This window comes from Ambystoma mexicanum, chromosome 6p, assembly GCF_040938575.1.
Source record: "Ambystoma mexicanum isolate Mex_15411 chromosome 6p, UKY_AmexF1_1, whole genome shotgun sequence".
NCBI classification, from domain to species: domain Eukaryota; kingdom Metazoa; phylum Chordata; class Amphibia; order Caudata; family Ambystomatidae; genus Ambystoma; species Ambystoma mexicanum.
The window spans coordinates 1,143,401,095-1,143,419,204 of record NC_090935.1 but is presented as its reverse complement, the minus strand read 5'-3'; the positions used below and the strand labels follow the sequence as shown (position 1 = coordinate 1,143,419,204).

At 44.3% G+C, this 18,110-nt stretch overlaps 1 protein-coding gene across 1 annotated transcript in view; it reads left to right on the top strand.

Annotated features, from left to right (window-relative positions):
• DMRT1 (doublesex and mab-3 related transcription factor 1) overlaps window positions 1–18,110 on the top strand; it is a 1,789,254-nt gene that overhangs the window by 784,297 nt on the left and 986,847 nt on the right. The window contains exon 3 of the mRNA XM_069625749.1: window positions 9,175–9,461. Within this exon, the coding sequence (XP_069481850.1) occupies window positions 9,175–9,461 (287 nt within the window). The remainder of the gene's footprint in view (window positions 1–9,174; window positions 9,462–18,110) is intronic.

Sequence of the window (18,110 nt, the reverse complement as noted above, 5' to 3'; positions counted from 1 at the left end):
ATTATTAATTCTATAGGCACATGCAGTGCAATGCTCTGCCTTTTCATATATGTTTGCTCTACAGCCTGCTCAGGAGCACACATCCCAAAGCATTTAGAAGCCTTAACCATGGCAGTAATGTGCTCTACATATATATCAAGTCCTTTCAGCTAATATTGTTGATGAATACATTTGTTTTCAGGAGAGTTTCTCTTTATGATATTATATGATAGTTTATTTACGTAGCGCCTATACACAATGTGTTTCAAAGCGCTTCAAGGCAAGGGAGGGAACAAGGGAAAATACAATGACATTCTTACAGGCCATGAACAGTAAGGATGTGAAATTAACTATCGCACTCGGCCTGACGACATTTCAGATAGTGCAAGTGCTAAGACATAGATAAGGGAGGGGGAGAGTGGGAAGGAAATGCATGGAACAGACATGTGACTACCGTATTAGGCCTGACGACATTTCTGGTAGAGCCAGAGAAAAACAAAAGGTGAGGGAGAGGGGTGCAGAAAGGGAGGGGAGGAACAAAACAAGCGACTAACGTACTAGGCCTGACAACATTTCAGATAGTGCTTGGGTGGGGGAACAGTAAGGGGATGGGGGAGCGACAGACGAGGTTGCTATCATACTAGGTCCAGGGACAATTCTGATAGAGTAAGTGCATAGAAGAAAGTAAGGGGAGGAGGGGAGGTGATAGGAAAAGGGAGAGGGGAGGAGAGAACAGAGAGTAAGCAGTCAAAAAGAGTGGAGAAGCGAGAGGGGAGAGCGAATACAATTGCAGAAGTCAGTAGTAACATATAATGTTGCAAGTCTGGATACAAGATGAAGATGGGAACAGCATGATTCAGGGCCACCATGAGTACAAGATGCAAAGGAAGTCCAGCATGAGAGTTGAGAAAGGGTGACACACTGTGAATTAATGAAGTCCATAAAAGTAAAATCCAGCATTGTCCACAAGACGGTGATGGTCTATATTGATCTGCAGATAGCATTTGAATCTGTCCCTAGGCATAGATTGTGGGCACTATTGGTAGATTTATCAATTCCAATCAGCCTGATGCAGGCAATGTCCCACATCTATTCTGACAAGTTTGGTGTAGTCCGCTTGGGTTCTGAAGGACCATGTACCTCTTTGTTTTCCATCAACAGAGGCCTTAGGCAAGGCTCTGTGATGCCCCCTACCCACGCACCATTATTCTCCTTATTCATCAACAATTTAGCTGTACTCTTTAATGCCGTGGAGGCAGATGCATCTATGTTAAAAAGATAAAAAAGTGCGTATCTGCTCTAAGCAGACGATGTAGAATTGGTGTCCAAAACTCCTAAGGGACTCCAAATGCAGCTGAATGCCTTTTCCTATAGGTGCAAGGAAAAGAAGTTAAGTATTGGCATCTCCAAAACCAAAGTGATTACCTTTTTCCTACCAAAAAATTCTCCTGTTTCATGTTCGATGTGTTCTGTTGTTACACTGTAAAGCGCTTAGGATTAAAACGCTATATAAATAAAATAAATACAAATAGAAACAAACCTTTCATGTCGGCGGGATACCATTAGAGGAAGTGGTGGGTTTTGCCTACTTGGTACGAATACAAAATACACATAACTGGCAGAGTCAAATACAGAAAAGTGAAACTCCACTGGCTAGGAGGGCATGGCGGTGACAACATTTTCCAAGTACTATGGAAACAGGACAGTATTGCATGCAATGGAAGTTTACAAAATGTAGGGCACCACTGCTGCGATCTACGCCTCGGCATTGTGGGGGCACGCTGACACTAGTACCCTGGAAAAGGAAGAAAATTGAATTTTTAAACAGCTTTTGTGTCTTCCAAGTAGTGCTCCAAAGGCTCCCACTATAATGGAGCTGGCATGGTATGGTATTCAATATTATGTGAAATTAAGGCTATTATATTGGCTCAAAATTAGGAATGTCTACGTACATGATGACATGCAAGATGTCTTAAGCTAGCCAGGGGCAGCAAAATGATCATGGTTTTGTTACATTAAAGAAATGGTGAAGAAAATGAATATACCTTTGCTTTGGAGTGATCCCATTGAATTGGACCCTGTTATAAAATGTGTTGAGACATAGCAGAGAAGATAAACAATAACGCCAACCACTTCCACATTATCAACCTATACTGGAACCTTCTGCAAGCCGGCACAAATGTATTTATAGACGAAGTCTCATCAGTAATCGACAAATTACTGTTAGCCAATGAGACATCAAACATCATAATATGCAGAGACCTAAATACCAACTGTGTCCGTTTACTATAAAAACACTGAGGCTATTTATACACATGACAGACAGTGTGGCCTCAAGATGGATGCTGGAGATGGATGTAAGAAACCTCGTAATGCTAAACAGAAACACCATTGGCGATATACCGGTCAACCCAACATGGGGAAGAAATAAGCAAAATTCCACTCTGGACTACTTTTTCGTATCTGGTAAAATCCACCAAATGATCTCATCCCTGCTTATAGTGCCCATGGTCCATAGCGACCACGAGATGGTGATTCTGTCTCTAATAGGCTCGAGGCAGATGGAACTTAGACCATGGAACTACCGGCTCTTGGTGGGGTCCTCCAGAATAAGGCTGAAACTTCAAATAGAAGATGTATCTGAGATCAAAAACATTTACATTAATGAAGAACACGGAGTGGAATATGCCCACTTGCTACAACAATTTGTAGAAAAAAATCAAGGACCGCGAAATTGCAGCTTTGTTGATAAACACAAATTTGATGTGGAGGTCATGAGACATAAGCGGGCCCTACACACTTCTATAAGAAACATAAGAACTAAGGATGCCATAAGTTACCTGCAAGCAAAGCGTACTGCTAAACAAAAATATAAAAATTGGCTGAGAGCCCATAAAGCTTTAATGTTCCAAAGCGACGCAGAACGTATGATGAAAAAGATGGGAAACAAAAACTCAGCCGAGTTTTGGAAAATTTTGAACAACGAAGGTGCCCCTCAGTCAGCTCTGATAACTAATATGGTCCCCGAAACAGTGTGGCTATCCGCCTTCTCAGAACTTTACAGGAAAAAAGGCAAGTGGACGCACCCTTCAACCCCGACACTGGAAAAATGGAATCTTAACTTCACCAAAGAAGACGTCCTGCTGACAATTAACAATGCCAGTGTCTCGAGGGCCCCTGGACCATATACCTGACCAATTTCACCTTAAAACTAAACCCTGAAATATGGGCTGTGGTGTGCAAAGAGCTTTTCAACAGAATTTGCAGCATGTGTGTCACTCCAAAATCATGGAAGAAAGCTATAATAGTTCCTATTTTCAAAAAGGGAAATCATTTAGAGCCATAAAAACGTCCGCCCTATAGCGCTCTTGGATGTGCTGGGGAAAATCTATGCCTCAATGCTCCAAAAGAAACTATCAGCTTGCATTTCAGACAGTGGTCATATGGACGCTAGACAGACTGGCTTTGTAAAGGGAGAAGGATTCGGCTTAAATCTCCTGTTACTAAACTTGTTAAAAATGGAATCTATAAGATCTGGGAGAAAGGTTTATTTAGCTCTGATAGATTTCTCCCACGCCTTTGACTCCATTGATCGAGAACTCCTTTGGTCTAAGATGTCGAACTGGGATGCCCTGAGAACCTATTAGCTGCAATTAAGGAACTCCACACCGCCACTACCATCAGGGTGCGATTAGGTCAGAGTGGATCGTTAACGAATGAAATTAACACCTACTGCGGCGTGAAGCAAGGCTGTCCTTTGGCGGCAATAATTTTCCACCTGTTCTTGTCAGACATTGGCAGTGCAATTGATGAACCTCGATCATTCTCCCCAAAAATCCTTGGGTCTGCATTAAGTTGGATGCTATATGCGGACGACCTGATCTTGTTAGATTCCACACCAACTGGTCTCCAACGAAAAATGAATGCAGTAAAATGCTATGCGGAAAGCAATGGTCTGGTCATCAACAATGCAAAGAGCGGAATACTAACGTTACAGAACCTGCACACAAGTGCGCACGGAAACAACAAAACATTCAAATGGCACTTAGGAAAAGAGTCTCTAAGCCAGTGGTATTCAAACTGTGGGTCGCGACCCCCTAGGGGTCCGCGGGTGCATCCCAGGGGGGCCCTGAGAGCTCAGCATGAAAAAGATTTTTTTTTTTTTTTTTTTTTTTAGATTGGAAGAAATGGGCAGGGGTGGCCCACATGGGCGGGCTGAACCATGAAACTGTCTCAGGCAACAATGAAAAAGTGGCCCACAGTTGTAAATGGATATTCATTCCTTTAGTCACAGACTGGGCCTCATTACTACTATGGCGGACCAGTAACAACGGTGCTGGTAAGCTACCGGCACCGTTGCTACCGTTCCGCCATAGTAAGAGTTGTGCTCGTGGGTGCTTGACAGCCCCCGCCAGGTCTGACCTCAGCTCGTCGGATGCACCGGCACCGTTATTAACGGTGCCGGTGCATCCGAGCTCCCCCTTCCCATTTGAGCCATATGGGGCTCAAATGGGAATGGGGATCTACCGGCACCTTCGAAAGGGCAATTATCATGTCCGCCTAACTCGGCATGGCCTAGTAATTGCCCATTCGCGGGTGCCAGACCCGTATGCAACTCCAGTGGCAGCCGTGCCGGTTTTACCGGCACAGCTACCGCCAGAGTAGTTAGGAAGCCCACTGTTTCAATAGTACCCAAAGGGGTGCTTTGTGTTAAAATGTAAGTAAATTGTGATATATTCAGCAACAATGGTCAACATTACTAACTGCATAGTGGCCCCTCACCCATTATGGAGGAGCTAAGGAGCCAGCCCAGTGAAACAGTGAGCACTCCCTCAGCTGCTTTATCCAGCTAATGGAGTGCTCCTGGGCTGGCTGAACTGTAAAAGGGAAACACTGTTTCCCTTTGACAGTTCAGTTTAGTTCCCCAGCCGCACATGCTCACTGAGCCATGCAAGTGCTGGGGCGTTTTGCTTTGCCAGCATTGCATAGCTCATTGGAAATGCTGGCTGGGGCACTGCATGTCTGTATGTCCGAGGGGGAGCTCCTGCGCCTCCTCGCACATACGGACAGAGCAGCTGGAGCAGCACCCACACACAGGCCAATGCAGAAGGTACGTTTATGTTCATTGTTTTTATTTAAACATGTGTATGGATGCGTTATGAGTGAGTGTATGGTGATGGATGCTCATGTGAATGATAGAGTGATTGCTGTATGAATGTGCAGCGCCTTGCATATACACATAATCATGTTCATTGTGTTAGGACCAGTGGGGCCCAGGGGACAGGGATGGTATCTTTTTACCGGACATCTATCATTCAAAACCCTCTGCCTTGTCCACAAGGCTTTCTGGGGCCTCGGTCCAAAATACCTTCAGCTATTCCTCCGCAAATACCTCCCCTCTCGAGCTCTTCACTCCTCTACCTCCAACTCCCTCAGGGTCAGTCGTTTATCAAAGAAACGAGCTGGGGGTAGATCTCCGTCTTCGGCTGGGGCCTCCCTCTGGAACAGCGCCCTGCCACTCTAAAACTTGAGGAGAACCATCTTTCTTCCTGCACTTATCAGACCTACCCTGTCTGCTGCCTTAAACGTAGCACTTGCAAATTGCTGGCTGCACTACCACTGTTTGTTGCCTTTATTATTTATTTATTGTTATTTATCTGTTTCTCCTCTGCTTCGCACTTTCCACTTCTCCCCCCTTCCATGCACTTTTCCCCTCACACTTGCGCGTTCTCAATGTCACTGGGCCTAGTAAGATCGCTGTTTTATTCTCCTCTGTTCCCCTCCCTTGCCTTGTCACGCTCTGAAACACTTGTGTACGAGCGCGATAGAAATAAAATATCAATACCTGCCCCCTGGACTCCCAGCAACAATTGCAAACTGTTTGGCTATTTACCCATTTTTTGTTAAAAGTATGCTCTACAATGCAACATTTTAACCTATTATTTAAAAAAAAAATCACAGGGGGAAACCCCCCCGAACCTCCCCTTAATGCCCCTCCACTTAAAAAAGATTCACCAGCCGCCACTGGCCCTCAGACTGTGTTGGGAACGGGATGGGGGAACCGAGGGACTATGGTGGGAGCACAATGGGCGGGAACCATGGGATAGTGATGGGAGCAGAGTGGGGAGAGCCCTGGGTGTGTGATGGGGTGGGGAGAGACCAGCGACTGGGTAGGAGTGGGATGAGGGAGCCCAGCGACTTTGATGGGAGCAGGTGACGGCGCGCAATATATACTGTCCATTTGGCATTTCTGGGGGGTCCCGACCTGCCCAAATTTTGCTCAGGGGGGCCCTGGCCAAAAAAGTTTGAAGACCACTGCTCTAAGCACTGTAGAAACCACCAGATATCTTGGGATGCAGATTGGCGCAAACATAAATGATGGGCACTGAATGGAGACCGCAAAAATAAAATGTTGCCAAGTTGCCTGCCAGGCCTCGATTCTAAACAGAAAATTTGGGAAGTTCTCACTAAGGCTGGTGATAACATTCTACCAACAGAATGTTGTTCCAGCCCTGATTTACGGAGCAGAAAACGCTTTTGGATGTCCGAAAAAACTGTGGTGAACCCTAAAACACATATTTTGGGTGAAAACACTTCATCTATCCAACAACGTTTCAACAGCGTGTATAAGATACGAGCTAGGGCTGATCTCAATCAAAGCCTGGATCTGTTGGAACACTCTTGCGTTATACAGGAAAACCATTGTGACAAATATTACTCCGCAATTTAAAATTCTGAGAAATCCCAGTAGTGGCCATCCGGAATGCTTACTATCCTTATGGAGTACAAGATGTGAGGAGTTGCTGGCAAAGTACGGAACAGATCTTACAACGCTTCAAGACAACCCAGACGCAGCAAAGAGGAAGATCTGGAGACTAGACTGGATCCTAACTGGTGAAGAAGGAAGTGCAACTAAAATAATGAAAGATGCGCCCTGCGAAGCCAGAGCATACAATAAACTGCTAAACTATGTAGCGCTCTTCCCTGATAACAAAAGAAGATCCACTTACATGCGCTTTTGCTTAAATCTGCTAAAGACGAAAGAGAAAACTAAGAACTGGGCTGGCATGGACAGGTCGAACGTGATCTGTAAGCTCTGCGAACTCAATGAAGAAACGACTAAACATCTTGTCTTATTTTGCCCCCTACTCCGAACACACAGATCGAAATGTCATGGCCTCCTGATGGAAGAACTGTCAACGAGGAATGCCGAAGAATGGTGGCAATTGATGTCTAATGGGGGAAATAAAAAACGGACAATTGCCCTAACATTTCTCTTAGAGGAGATCGAAAAATGTCTCGAAACCATGGACTGGTTCTGCTTAAGGTTTATTAGGGTGGCTGAAGCTTCTTTCTTGTTGGACTGAGAAGTTTAATGTATGTAACTGGTATGATGGAACTTGAATGTTTTTCTTTCTGTTTTAAAGGCTTGTAAAGGCCAATAAGATTAAAACAAAATTAAAAAAGAGATGCTTTTGATAGATGCTTTAGAAAAGTTCTTTGGAGCACAAACGCTGGCAAAATGGTGTTACTCTAGTATCTTGATGTTAAATGTGACTTCAACCTTAGAAACTTATTTGGATATACCCTGCTCTAAAACTACAAAATCATTATTGCCCAAATTGAGACTGAATATTTTATCATTCCTGGGTTTTAAAGCACATTGGCATGCAATGCAAGTTCTGTAAAACTTGGGAACAAAACGTTGAGGATTTTATCTGTATTTGCTCCTTGTAGAATGGACAGACAAAACAGTATTTTCAACCGTTGTTCAACAAGTTTTATTTAAGGACAACGGAGGACGGCCTGTGGCTAATCAAAAGGCATCTTAGGAATGTGATGTAATTGCAATACTCAATTATCTTGACAAGCTTCGAAAATACGTCTGAAATGTTTCACTGAGAACTGATTTTGTAGCAACGTAGTGTCTCGTGTCAAATATGCTATCTTGTAATCTATTGTGTTTTACCTATTAGAGGCTATTTTGTAATGATCTATGTAATGTTATGATGTTATGTAAAATTGTATGTGAATAACTTTGATGGCTTGGCCGAAATACAGGATATGTCAAGTAACATAACATACCTGCGATGCGACAAAGTTGAATGTGGGCGGTTCAGTGCCCTTGATCTTTCATATCATCATTCTTGTGACAGCCTCTCACTGAAGTGTTCTGAATAAATCACTTGGCGTTCATCACATGGTCTCTGTCTAAATGTTTACTAAGGTGCTGCACGTTTTCATATAAGTAAGGCCTGGGACGAGGGCGCCAGGTGAGGAGGCAATGGCTCGATTACTTACTGGATATGCAGAGTCCAAAGCTTTCGCGTCACAGTCCTCTTCCCTCCCTTGAGCCCTATGTGTTGCTTGGTTACATACAGAACGACCCAGTGAAGTGGCGGGAATTATGGCTCCAGGAGCAGAAGGGGTAAGGATGTGAACTTGGGATGGAAGTGGGATTAAAGGTTTTTAGAGAATTCCGTCTATCCCAAGCTTGGAAGGGTGTTAGGGTCTATCCGGAGGCGGACAACATGTGTAAGTAAGGACTGTGACGGGGAAGCCGTGTCTCCCGAGTTATGAAGATTAACATCAATTAAGCTGTGGATTAAAGGAATGTACAAGGTAAAATAATTACGTTTCAAATTGACAAAGTAAAAATTACGACATGTATTAATTTACTTGTTCTAAAAAAAATGAACTTCTGTCCAAATATATGCATTTGTATATGAAAGTGTAATTTCCACATGGGGGCTGCAGCCTTCCATCTCTCCTAGCTGCGTCACATTTGCTCTAAAGCACGCGGCTCCGTGACAGGGTGGTTTGAGCTATATAAAGTTTTATTTAAAAAAAATGTAAGTCGGTTTCTTTTATGCTCGGCATGCCCCCACACTCGTTCCAGGCATTGTTTTAACCTTCTATTCCAAGTGCAGTAAAGACTATGATATAATTAAGGCTAGAAAATCGAACAGGGCAAGGTGACTTGTTTAGTTAAGTTTAACATCAGGCGATGGTCGTAGCATTAATCAAGCGTAATATTTTATTTCAGTAGTCAGTAGCGCGGGAAATAGATAGCTGAAGTGAGTGTCGCTCGAGCTGAAGGCCACGCGATAGATAAGATGGCTGACAGTATCGAGTACGCATCTTGGCGAAGGCTGCTTCTCGTGACGGGTTTGTGTTTGCTTCTTTCTGCTGCAGAGGGACGGATGCTGATCCACCAGGATATTCCTTCTATCAGCAGCAGGGGGCACCTGGAGAGCGCGTCTGACTTGGTGATGGACCCTTCCTACTACAGCAACTTCTACCAGCCGTCCCTCTACCCTTACAACAACTATCTGTACAACTACCCGCAGTACCAGATGGCAGTGGCCTCGGACGCCGCTGGCAGTGAAATGGGGGGCACGCTGGGCAGCTCCCCGGCGAAAAACAGCTTTCGGAGCCTCCCAGCAAGTTACATGTCCGGCCAGTCGGGGAGCCAGTGGCAGGTACTGTGAAACAGCAGCCTATTTCCATTGCATATACAGGCGTTGAACGCACAATGTTGTTCTGTGGCCTTATTGTTCATGACTATACTATTCACTCTCTTTGACCTTTTGTGAACCAGTGAACAGACAGCTTTCAGCGCAAATTGTCGAGACTTGAGATCCAAAGGCAAACTTCGCTGGTGCAGCAGAAGTTATTTCCTCTGGGAGAGCCCCAACTTCTAACAGCAAATATCATCATTTCCCAGTGGAGAGCATTTAAAGGCGTGATGTCTTAAATGTCGTAACTAGTGTTGTTTTTGGGTTATATCAGGCCCAGAGACATTTATTCACCAAACTACCAAGTGACATCACACAACCGTAGACATTACAAGAAGTGATCTTATATGACCATGGATCCTGATGATTTCCTAGGAACTGACGTCAAACGACCTTTGACCTATGCTTTCGCAGTAAGTGACGCTGCAAATGTAAAAAACACATTTCAATATGATTTAGATTGCTCAAATATTTCTTAAAACAGGCAAATAAGACTATTGTAGTTACCAGCAATATTTTAACTAGGGTGAATGGGGAGAGGCCGAAGTATATGATGTATGTTTCTCCAGCATTGGATCTTGTGATTCTATGAAATATACCAATGCTGGAGAAATACAATTACAGGTGGGAAATACAATTACAGGTACGAACTAAAACGTCCTGGTTAGGTCATTTCACATTGGAGCTCATTCATGGAATTATTTGCGCCGAAAAACAGGGATTTGTGCGCCATTCTACCCGCAAATCCCTGTTTAACAAATGGGGGTTTGCAGCCAGAATGGCGCACAAATCCCTGTTTTTCAGCGCAAATAATTCCATGAATCAGCCCCATTATGTTGAGGTTTCATTGTAGTGTTTTGCTTTAAATGGGTAATTTTGAAGCGCCTTTGAAGCAACCATAAGACAGCAGGTAGCAACCCCCTAAACATGCAAAAAAAAAGAATACGGGTAGACTTGGAAATCTAATCTGTTAACTAGACCATACACCCTTTTTTTGACCCAACATTCACACAATACCTCTTATTAACAGGACACTGTGTCTGCGGCCCCGGATGAGAAGGCTATTCAAAGGCTGAATTATGTAAATTAAATCCCATAAGCATCTCCCCTCAGTCTAAGAGGATTCCTTGCGCACACAGCAATATAACCATTAAATTATAGGCCCTAGTAGGACCCGGAACCTCTAGCTAAATGTGCCCATGTTTCCTTTCATCTTTCCCATCTATATAACCTGGCTGATAGGGGTTTAAGGAAGTAAGTAAACCGGCTTTGTGTACTGTGTTTTCTTGGGCATGTTTTCTACATGCCTTGTCTCACCATGACACTGTGGAAGGCTCAAACATCTGACTGTGGCTAAGCCATAGACAGGCTTTGTGTCCCGAAACACAAGCCTAGGGTTTTGGTAACCATTATATAAACGAGGAAACATACAAATTTGAGGTTTTTTGTTTGCTTTTCAGAAAGCTTTTGCATACTTGGCCAATTCGGATTTCTGACATGCAACCCCTCTCAAATGTTGTTTGGGGACTATGGAGGTAAGTAGAAGGTCTTTGCCATCTGTGTTTTCTTGGGCATGGCTTCAAAATGCCCAGATGCAACATGCAAAGAGTACATTTCAGACATACTCCCTGATGCAGTGACCTCCTCTTCTCCAGCTATCCTTTCGGTGCTGCTCCCCATAGAATGCAGTTGAGTGAGTCCCACAATACATTGTTTCCAATAGTACACACAGCTCCTCTACCTTTTCCTTCTCATGCCTTCCTGTGCATCTTATCTATTCCCCGCCTTCATCCCAACTATCTACACAACTGTACTCTTCCCTCCCACTACTGAATGTTCTATCATACTCCTCTTTTGCCTCTCCGACAAGCAAAAGCGCTTCAACACCATAAACTATGGCAGGAGGCGCTATGCAAATGCCACATAACAATATATGTTACGGGCGAGGTCAAGACATGAAAGGGGGTCACCCAGAAGAAGCAGCCTATACCAGGGCCCGGTACACTCAAATGTGGCCAATTGCTTTCTACTTATGCCAGTTTTAGCTTGACACATAAGGTACAGCCATTTATATGATGCATACAGCCGACATTCTCAGGTGCTGCCTTAATATGCCAGCGCTCTGAGGCCTTCGGGTGAGCGGCGCTATGTAAAAAATAGACAGGTGTAGACACCTATACTTGAATACTGCCATTTTATAACTGTTATCGCCTCATATGCCACCTATAATCATAGTATGCTGGTAGGCTACATTTTGATATATCCAGGCTCTACCATCGTATGACAACTGCAGCCTCCAGTTCCTCAGAAATGCAATTCAATGCCAGTTTTTGTCTCACCCCTGGTATTGTCACCCGACAGTTTCACTTTCAGCTTCTCTCACATATATGGGGACAGGTGTGGTAACGTATATTATATTTAGCACCTCCCTGGTTATTCAGTGCCATCTAGCACTAGAATTTTGTGAAGACTGTCCTGAAGAAAGTGGTTCCACTCATATTATACCACTGAAACCGGTAGACAGTAGTTGGTGCATCTAGCAGGCACAAAAATACCTTACTAAGTATGAGCAGCCGTCACTCCCAACTTCCTGTTGTCTAACATTGTCCACAGCAGGTTGAGAGTTCTCCTTTTTTAATAATTGGTGTTTATGGTTGTATTATATTTACTTATTTCTTAACCAGAGAGATCCTAGGGAACTCCAGTTAGTCTATAAGCTAATAAAATGTTTTGTATCCTGAAATAGACGGCTGACCTTTTGCAATAGGTATCACTCATTTCCCTTCTTCCTTTTAATCCATCTGAATGAAAGAAAGTGGTCTAGAAGGGAAAGGTTGAAAACGTACTCACCCGACCAAGTGAAACTATAGCTACCTATTTCTTATATGGTCTACTTTTAGATAAGCGGCACATCAGCGCTTTCCAGTATTAGCCCACTGTTAGGCAGTTTTAGATAGAAAACCACTCTATCCTTGTGTCTTTCTGAATAGCTGTTAGTCCCACCTATGACCATAGGGTGACTGAGATGTATGTTGCAGAGAACTTCTATACAGTTGTGTTCTGCCCCTTTGTGTTAAAAACTTGACGAGTTATGGCAAAAACCCTGTTCACTGATAAATTGGCCCCATTAGTGTTATTATTGTTACCATGTATACCATTTTGCCTCAAATGTGCATGTACCATCTTAAGCCAAATGTAGCCTTAAATGCTTCAGTATTGCCCTTTAATGCCAGTCAATGCCTTAAATGCATGGTATAGTCACTGTATGTACTGTGCATCCTCACATGGTCATGTGCTGCCATCATATGCCAAGTGAACCCTTAAAACGCTCGGAAAGTGATATTAGCAAATGCTGTTAATTGCTCTTAGGCATAATATAGTCACCATATGTGTGGTACAGCCTCACACATGCCGGTGCCGACAGATGCCAGGTGAAGCCTCATTTGCCCCAGTAATACCATGCAGGCTCAGCTTACGCCTCATAAGCATGGTATAGTCAACATATGTAATTTGCAGTTCCGCACAATTCTGTATCAGCACTTAACTGGCTCTCAGAATGCAGTACCTTTTTCCGACCACTTATTTTGGTCTTTTCTGCTGGCTCTTCCCCGGGGCAACACTCTACCATCATCTTCTTCTGAGCCGGGTGCCCACATGGCATCTTCTTCCGGGGCCCTTTGTTTTTCCGCACGCACCACATGAGGAACTTGGTGACGCAGTGCGAACAGGAAGGCAAGTTTCCACCTCTTGTCCCTCCCATAGCCACTCCTAGGAGGCTGCAGGGGCTTAGGAGAGAGGCAAGGGGAAAGAACTGATCAAAGTAAACCTCAGAGCAAGCCGACTTTCTCTTCATCTCTGCAGCTCTGGCCCTGCATCTCCGAACCAGGGATCGGAGTGACAGCACTATTGCTTGCAACAGGGTCACCAGGGGTAGGAGCCACTACCCCGGGTTACACACCAAATGATGTCTCTGATGAAATCCCATCCTTCCTCATCTCTGGAATCGCCTGAAAGAAGATCTTATCAAAAGCTAACAAAATACCCGATCACTGTACAAAATACTAGAAAAAAGACAACAAAAGACAGCTATCTGAACAATGGAAACGCGGCAGAACATTTAATGTCATAAAATTATAATAATTAATAGTATGCCCAATTTAAATGCTCACTCACATCTACACAGTGTACTAACTACGCTTTTCATATGAGCTTTTTAAAAATATTTTATTTTCCTTGCAAATAAAGAATGCTAAAAGTCTGTAAGCATATATAGGTCATCTTTTATCACATAGTGCTTAGCTATATCGAGCTAAATGTGTGTGATGTTACTGCACACTCATGTAAGGAGTTCAGGAGTAGGCAAGCCTTCCCTGTCATCAAATAAGGGTATCCTATATATACGGGAGAGGTGAGGGTCCCCCAGGTAGGGGTGAGGGCATCACATAGGGGAGGTTCTCCTCAGGAGTACTTACATCCATTTTGTTTACAATAGGTTGGTACCTCATCGAACATAGATGGTTGTATACTAATTGACCTTTTCACAAATGACCTCGGGAGAATTGACCGTGGGAGAATTTACCTAATCTAGAAGGTTAATTAGGACATATGTGCTGGGGAAACCCCCCCGCAACCCCTCACCCAATCCAAAACCCCTTGCCACCGCCCAACCAATCCCCTTATATTATTTATAACCCAAAACCAACCCAATACATATATAAAATAACTAAAATAATATAAAGGTCAATTGTGCAGAAGGTCAATTAGGACCACTATAATTAGGTCAATAGTGCAAAAGGTCAGTTGTAAAAGGTAAATTTGGGTAATACCACATAGGCACCTTTAAATGAATACGGTCTACTCCTACATGGACTACCACTTAGTTTGACATTTATGAACAGTTTAGCATACACAGGGCTGCAAGCAAATAGAAACACAATCCCTGAAACTGGTGTACCCAGGAGCCCTGCAACCCAACGAGCCCCACCATCCACCAACCTATCACTTGAAGCGACATACACAGAATGTCCATGCATGGTCTATACTCCATCACTCGCTCGACCGTGCAGGCAATGTAATCCACATTACCTCGGTGACATCCATTCAGCCTAGACCCTCTCAAACCTACAGGCTAACTAACAGTCGCTTATCCCTCATCTGTATGTTCAAATGACAACTGGAGAGGATGGTTACCAAATAATGGTACCGTGTTGGACACGCAGGTTGTTGTTAACTATCTACTTGCACCCCTAACATCTGGCCAGGCAGTGTGTCTATAACGGGTCCTGCACCCTGGGTTTCCAAAGCTCTCAGTGTATGCCCCAGAGATGAAATCTCATCCCGCTTCAATGCTTGCATGGCAGGCAGCATTTACAATTAAACACCCAAGAGTGTTTATTTGTAATTGTTAGTCGCTGCTTGCCAGGCGAGCATGACATGCACTGCTCACAATTAAAAGTAAACGCTGCCTGCCAGGCAGCGTGTACTCTGCTCGATTGGAGTGCAAAGGTGCAGGGCAAAAGGTAGAGTACGCATGCCACCTTTCGCCATGCAAATGCCGAAATGTGGCCGTAAGGAGCGGCCTGCGTGTTTGTCAACACGTAATAGCTCCCCGCTGGAAAATTATAAATTGGAGCAACATGAGCTCCACTGAGTTAACGTTATGTAGGTATGTTTGCATGACACTGCTTGGCCTGAGGAATCGGTTTCGGTCATCTATCTGTGGCATTTGATTTTTGGGGTCAAATCTAACCGGAAATGGTAAGAAAGTAAAACAAGAATAAGCAAGCGAGACAGCATGTGTGAAAGAGGCAGGGAAATGATGGAATAGCAAGGCTCAGAAGTATACACTGAAACGATTGCCATTCATGAGGACCCCGATCCAACAACATAGAGTTTTTCTCAGAGACCGCTGTCTAGGCGAGGTTAATTCCTCAGAATCACCCACTCGATAAGCCAAATAGCTAAGCTCCCTCTTGTCTGAACGCACGCTTCTGTTATGGTCTTCCAGCTCTGTGATACCTTCAGGGTCATTAGGTGCTGTTGAAATGACTCGGATCAGATCAAACACAAGCCAATTACGCCTCATTACGCAACATCCATTCACTTTCACTGGGTGAGGCTATTAAAGTCTGCACTAAGCCCTATTGCCAAAAGACACTATACAAGACTATCCGATGCAGGCTGTCACTTTGCAGAGAACTCTCTTGGCTAATCCCATCTGGCCATAGGGTAGTCAAGCTCCCTGGCGTCCACCAGCGATTAAAGTAACCTACACCCGACACCATATAAACAATCACATTCCCTCAAACCAAAGCAGATTCAGACACATTTAGGGGCAGGTTCACAAACAGTGCTACAAGTAAATAACAGTGCAGAGGATAGATGCTGCACCTTAGGAAATGTCCGCGTCATCTTATTCTCAAAGGTGATAGTGCATTTCTTGAGGCTGTGGTGCCATGGAAATGATCTGCTAGCCAGCCCCCCATTTCTTGAGGCTTTGCTGCCATGGAAATGATGTGCTAGCCAGCCCCCCCTGCATCATGTGCCTGCCTGGCTCCCAGCAGCCACGTGGTACTGGGAGCGCATTTCACAGTGACAGGCCTTTATAGAGGCCTTCATCATGAAATATGCAACAGCAAAAAAAAGACATGTTTATCTCTTTGAGAGACCACACTGCTGATCCTCTTACAAAGTAAACGATAGGCTCAGGAATGAACCTGTCATGTATTGTACATTCCCCTGCGCCTGTTATAAACAAGCACAGGAGAATGGCATTGTGCTCTTTGCATTTTAAAGCGTATCTCGTTTGTGAATACGGGATGCACTTAAAAATGCACAGAGACGTTCCCGAATTTGCACAGATTTACAAAGTGGGTGAACGGATGCGTACACTCAAATGACCTTTGTCAACGGGGTGCATAATTTTTGACACAGGAGTTGAGATGCTTCATCACCCAAGTTTTGGGAATCTACGAACGTCGACTCAAAGGTACATTTTTCAAGTCACAGCAGTGGTTAGCTACTAGGTGGAGATGCTTTTCCAGACTCAACCAAAGTGGCAGCTACTGCCTACCCATCTGCCCTGCTCCTGATTCACCATGTTCTGAAATCGCAATCCAGATAAATTGATTGGGGTGGGGTTTATTGGAAGAACAAATATTCCTGTAGTATATATAAGGTACCAAGCAACATTTCTTCTTAAAATACAGGCATCCTTTAATCTATACCCACTGAAGATAGCTCATTATCAAACTGTGTGCCAGGATATAGAACGTGAAGAATGATAAGTTAACGGAAGGAGAGAAAATTGAATGCGGATGGAGAGAACTGAGTGAAGGCAAAAGACACCATTCAAATGGATTATGTACGCCCACGTATTCCTCATCTTTGCTACTTTGGAAAAAAAAATTCCACATCAGAGGGCGCTGTGCTCTATGTCGCGGCATTGATGTCCCTCGAGGGCTGCCGTAGAGTGTCGACGTCATCAGCAGTACAAATAGCTCGAGCTGCGTCCGTTGGCTTCAGTTCCGTTTTTCCAAAAGCTTTGCTTCGAGTGTTGAACAGTGCACTTCATTTTGTTTCGTCAACACATTTCTTCATCTTCCAACCCTTCCAACCCAAAGTCTGGCTTTACAAAATGCCAGGATTGCGGGACTAAGATGTCTATTACCGATCCCCACCGCGTCTGCCTGTGGTGCTTGGGTTCCGAACACCAGACCGATGACTGCGGGTCCTATGAGGCCATGACAGGAAAAGCTCTCAGGGAGCGCCGAGGTAAACCAGCGGCGAGGAGGTGGGCTTGGAAGTCTTCTTCGAAGAGGGATAAAAAGTCTGGGGAGTCTAGGGACTCGTCACAGCGCAAAAAGTCAAAGAAGTCTCGATCGAGGAGTCCATTGAGACAATCATCGTCTTCTTCGTCAAAGAAGGCGAAGAAGAGACACCATAAGTCTCCCTCTTCTTCTTTGCCTGATTCCTCTACCGAGGTTATCAGGTGCCCTACCAAAAATGATTCAGAGTTCAATGTTGCATATATTCGAGAATGCGGCCTCGACTCCCTCAAAGGAGTTACGCAAAGACCATGCCCGCTTGATCCTTTGGGTGACAGAGGGAGGTCAAAGACTACCATGGCAAAGCTAAGTGTCTAACCGGCGAGTCGCTCTTTCTCCGATGAGAAATCGTCAAGGGTATCGTCTCAAGAACATTCTTTGATACCTCAGAAAAAGAGCAAATCGTCGACGGAGTCAAGCCTGTCGGTGCATTAATCGAAGGCAACACAAACAAAACGGCGCTCGTGTCTAAACCTTTGTCGATACCATTGTTGAAAGTTTCCTCGACGCCATTGTCGATGGCGCCATCAACGCCATTGTTGAAGCCAGCGTCGACACCATTAGCTTCTTTGACGGCATTGTCGAAATCAGTGCGGGCGCCTTCGGCGGTCACTCTGACCATTTCGAGGCCTCTGCCCAGTCCAGAAAAGATTTATAAACCTTTGCCGAAGAAAGACTTTTTCAAGTCTATGGCCTCAATTTATGAGAAATCCTCTGAAGAGGATTTTCCCCCCTTTGGTTTGTGTTATGGCACGCTAAATGCTCCTGAGGAGCTTATTAATCAGGA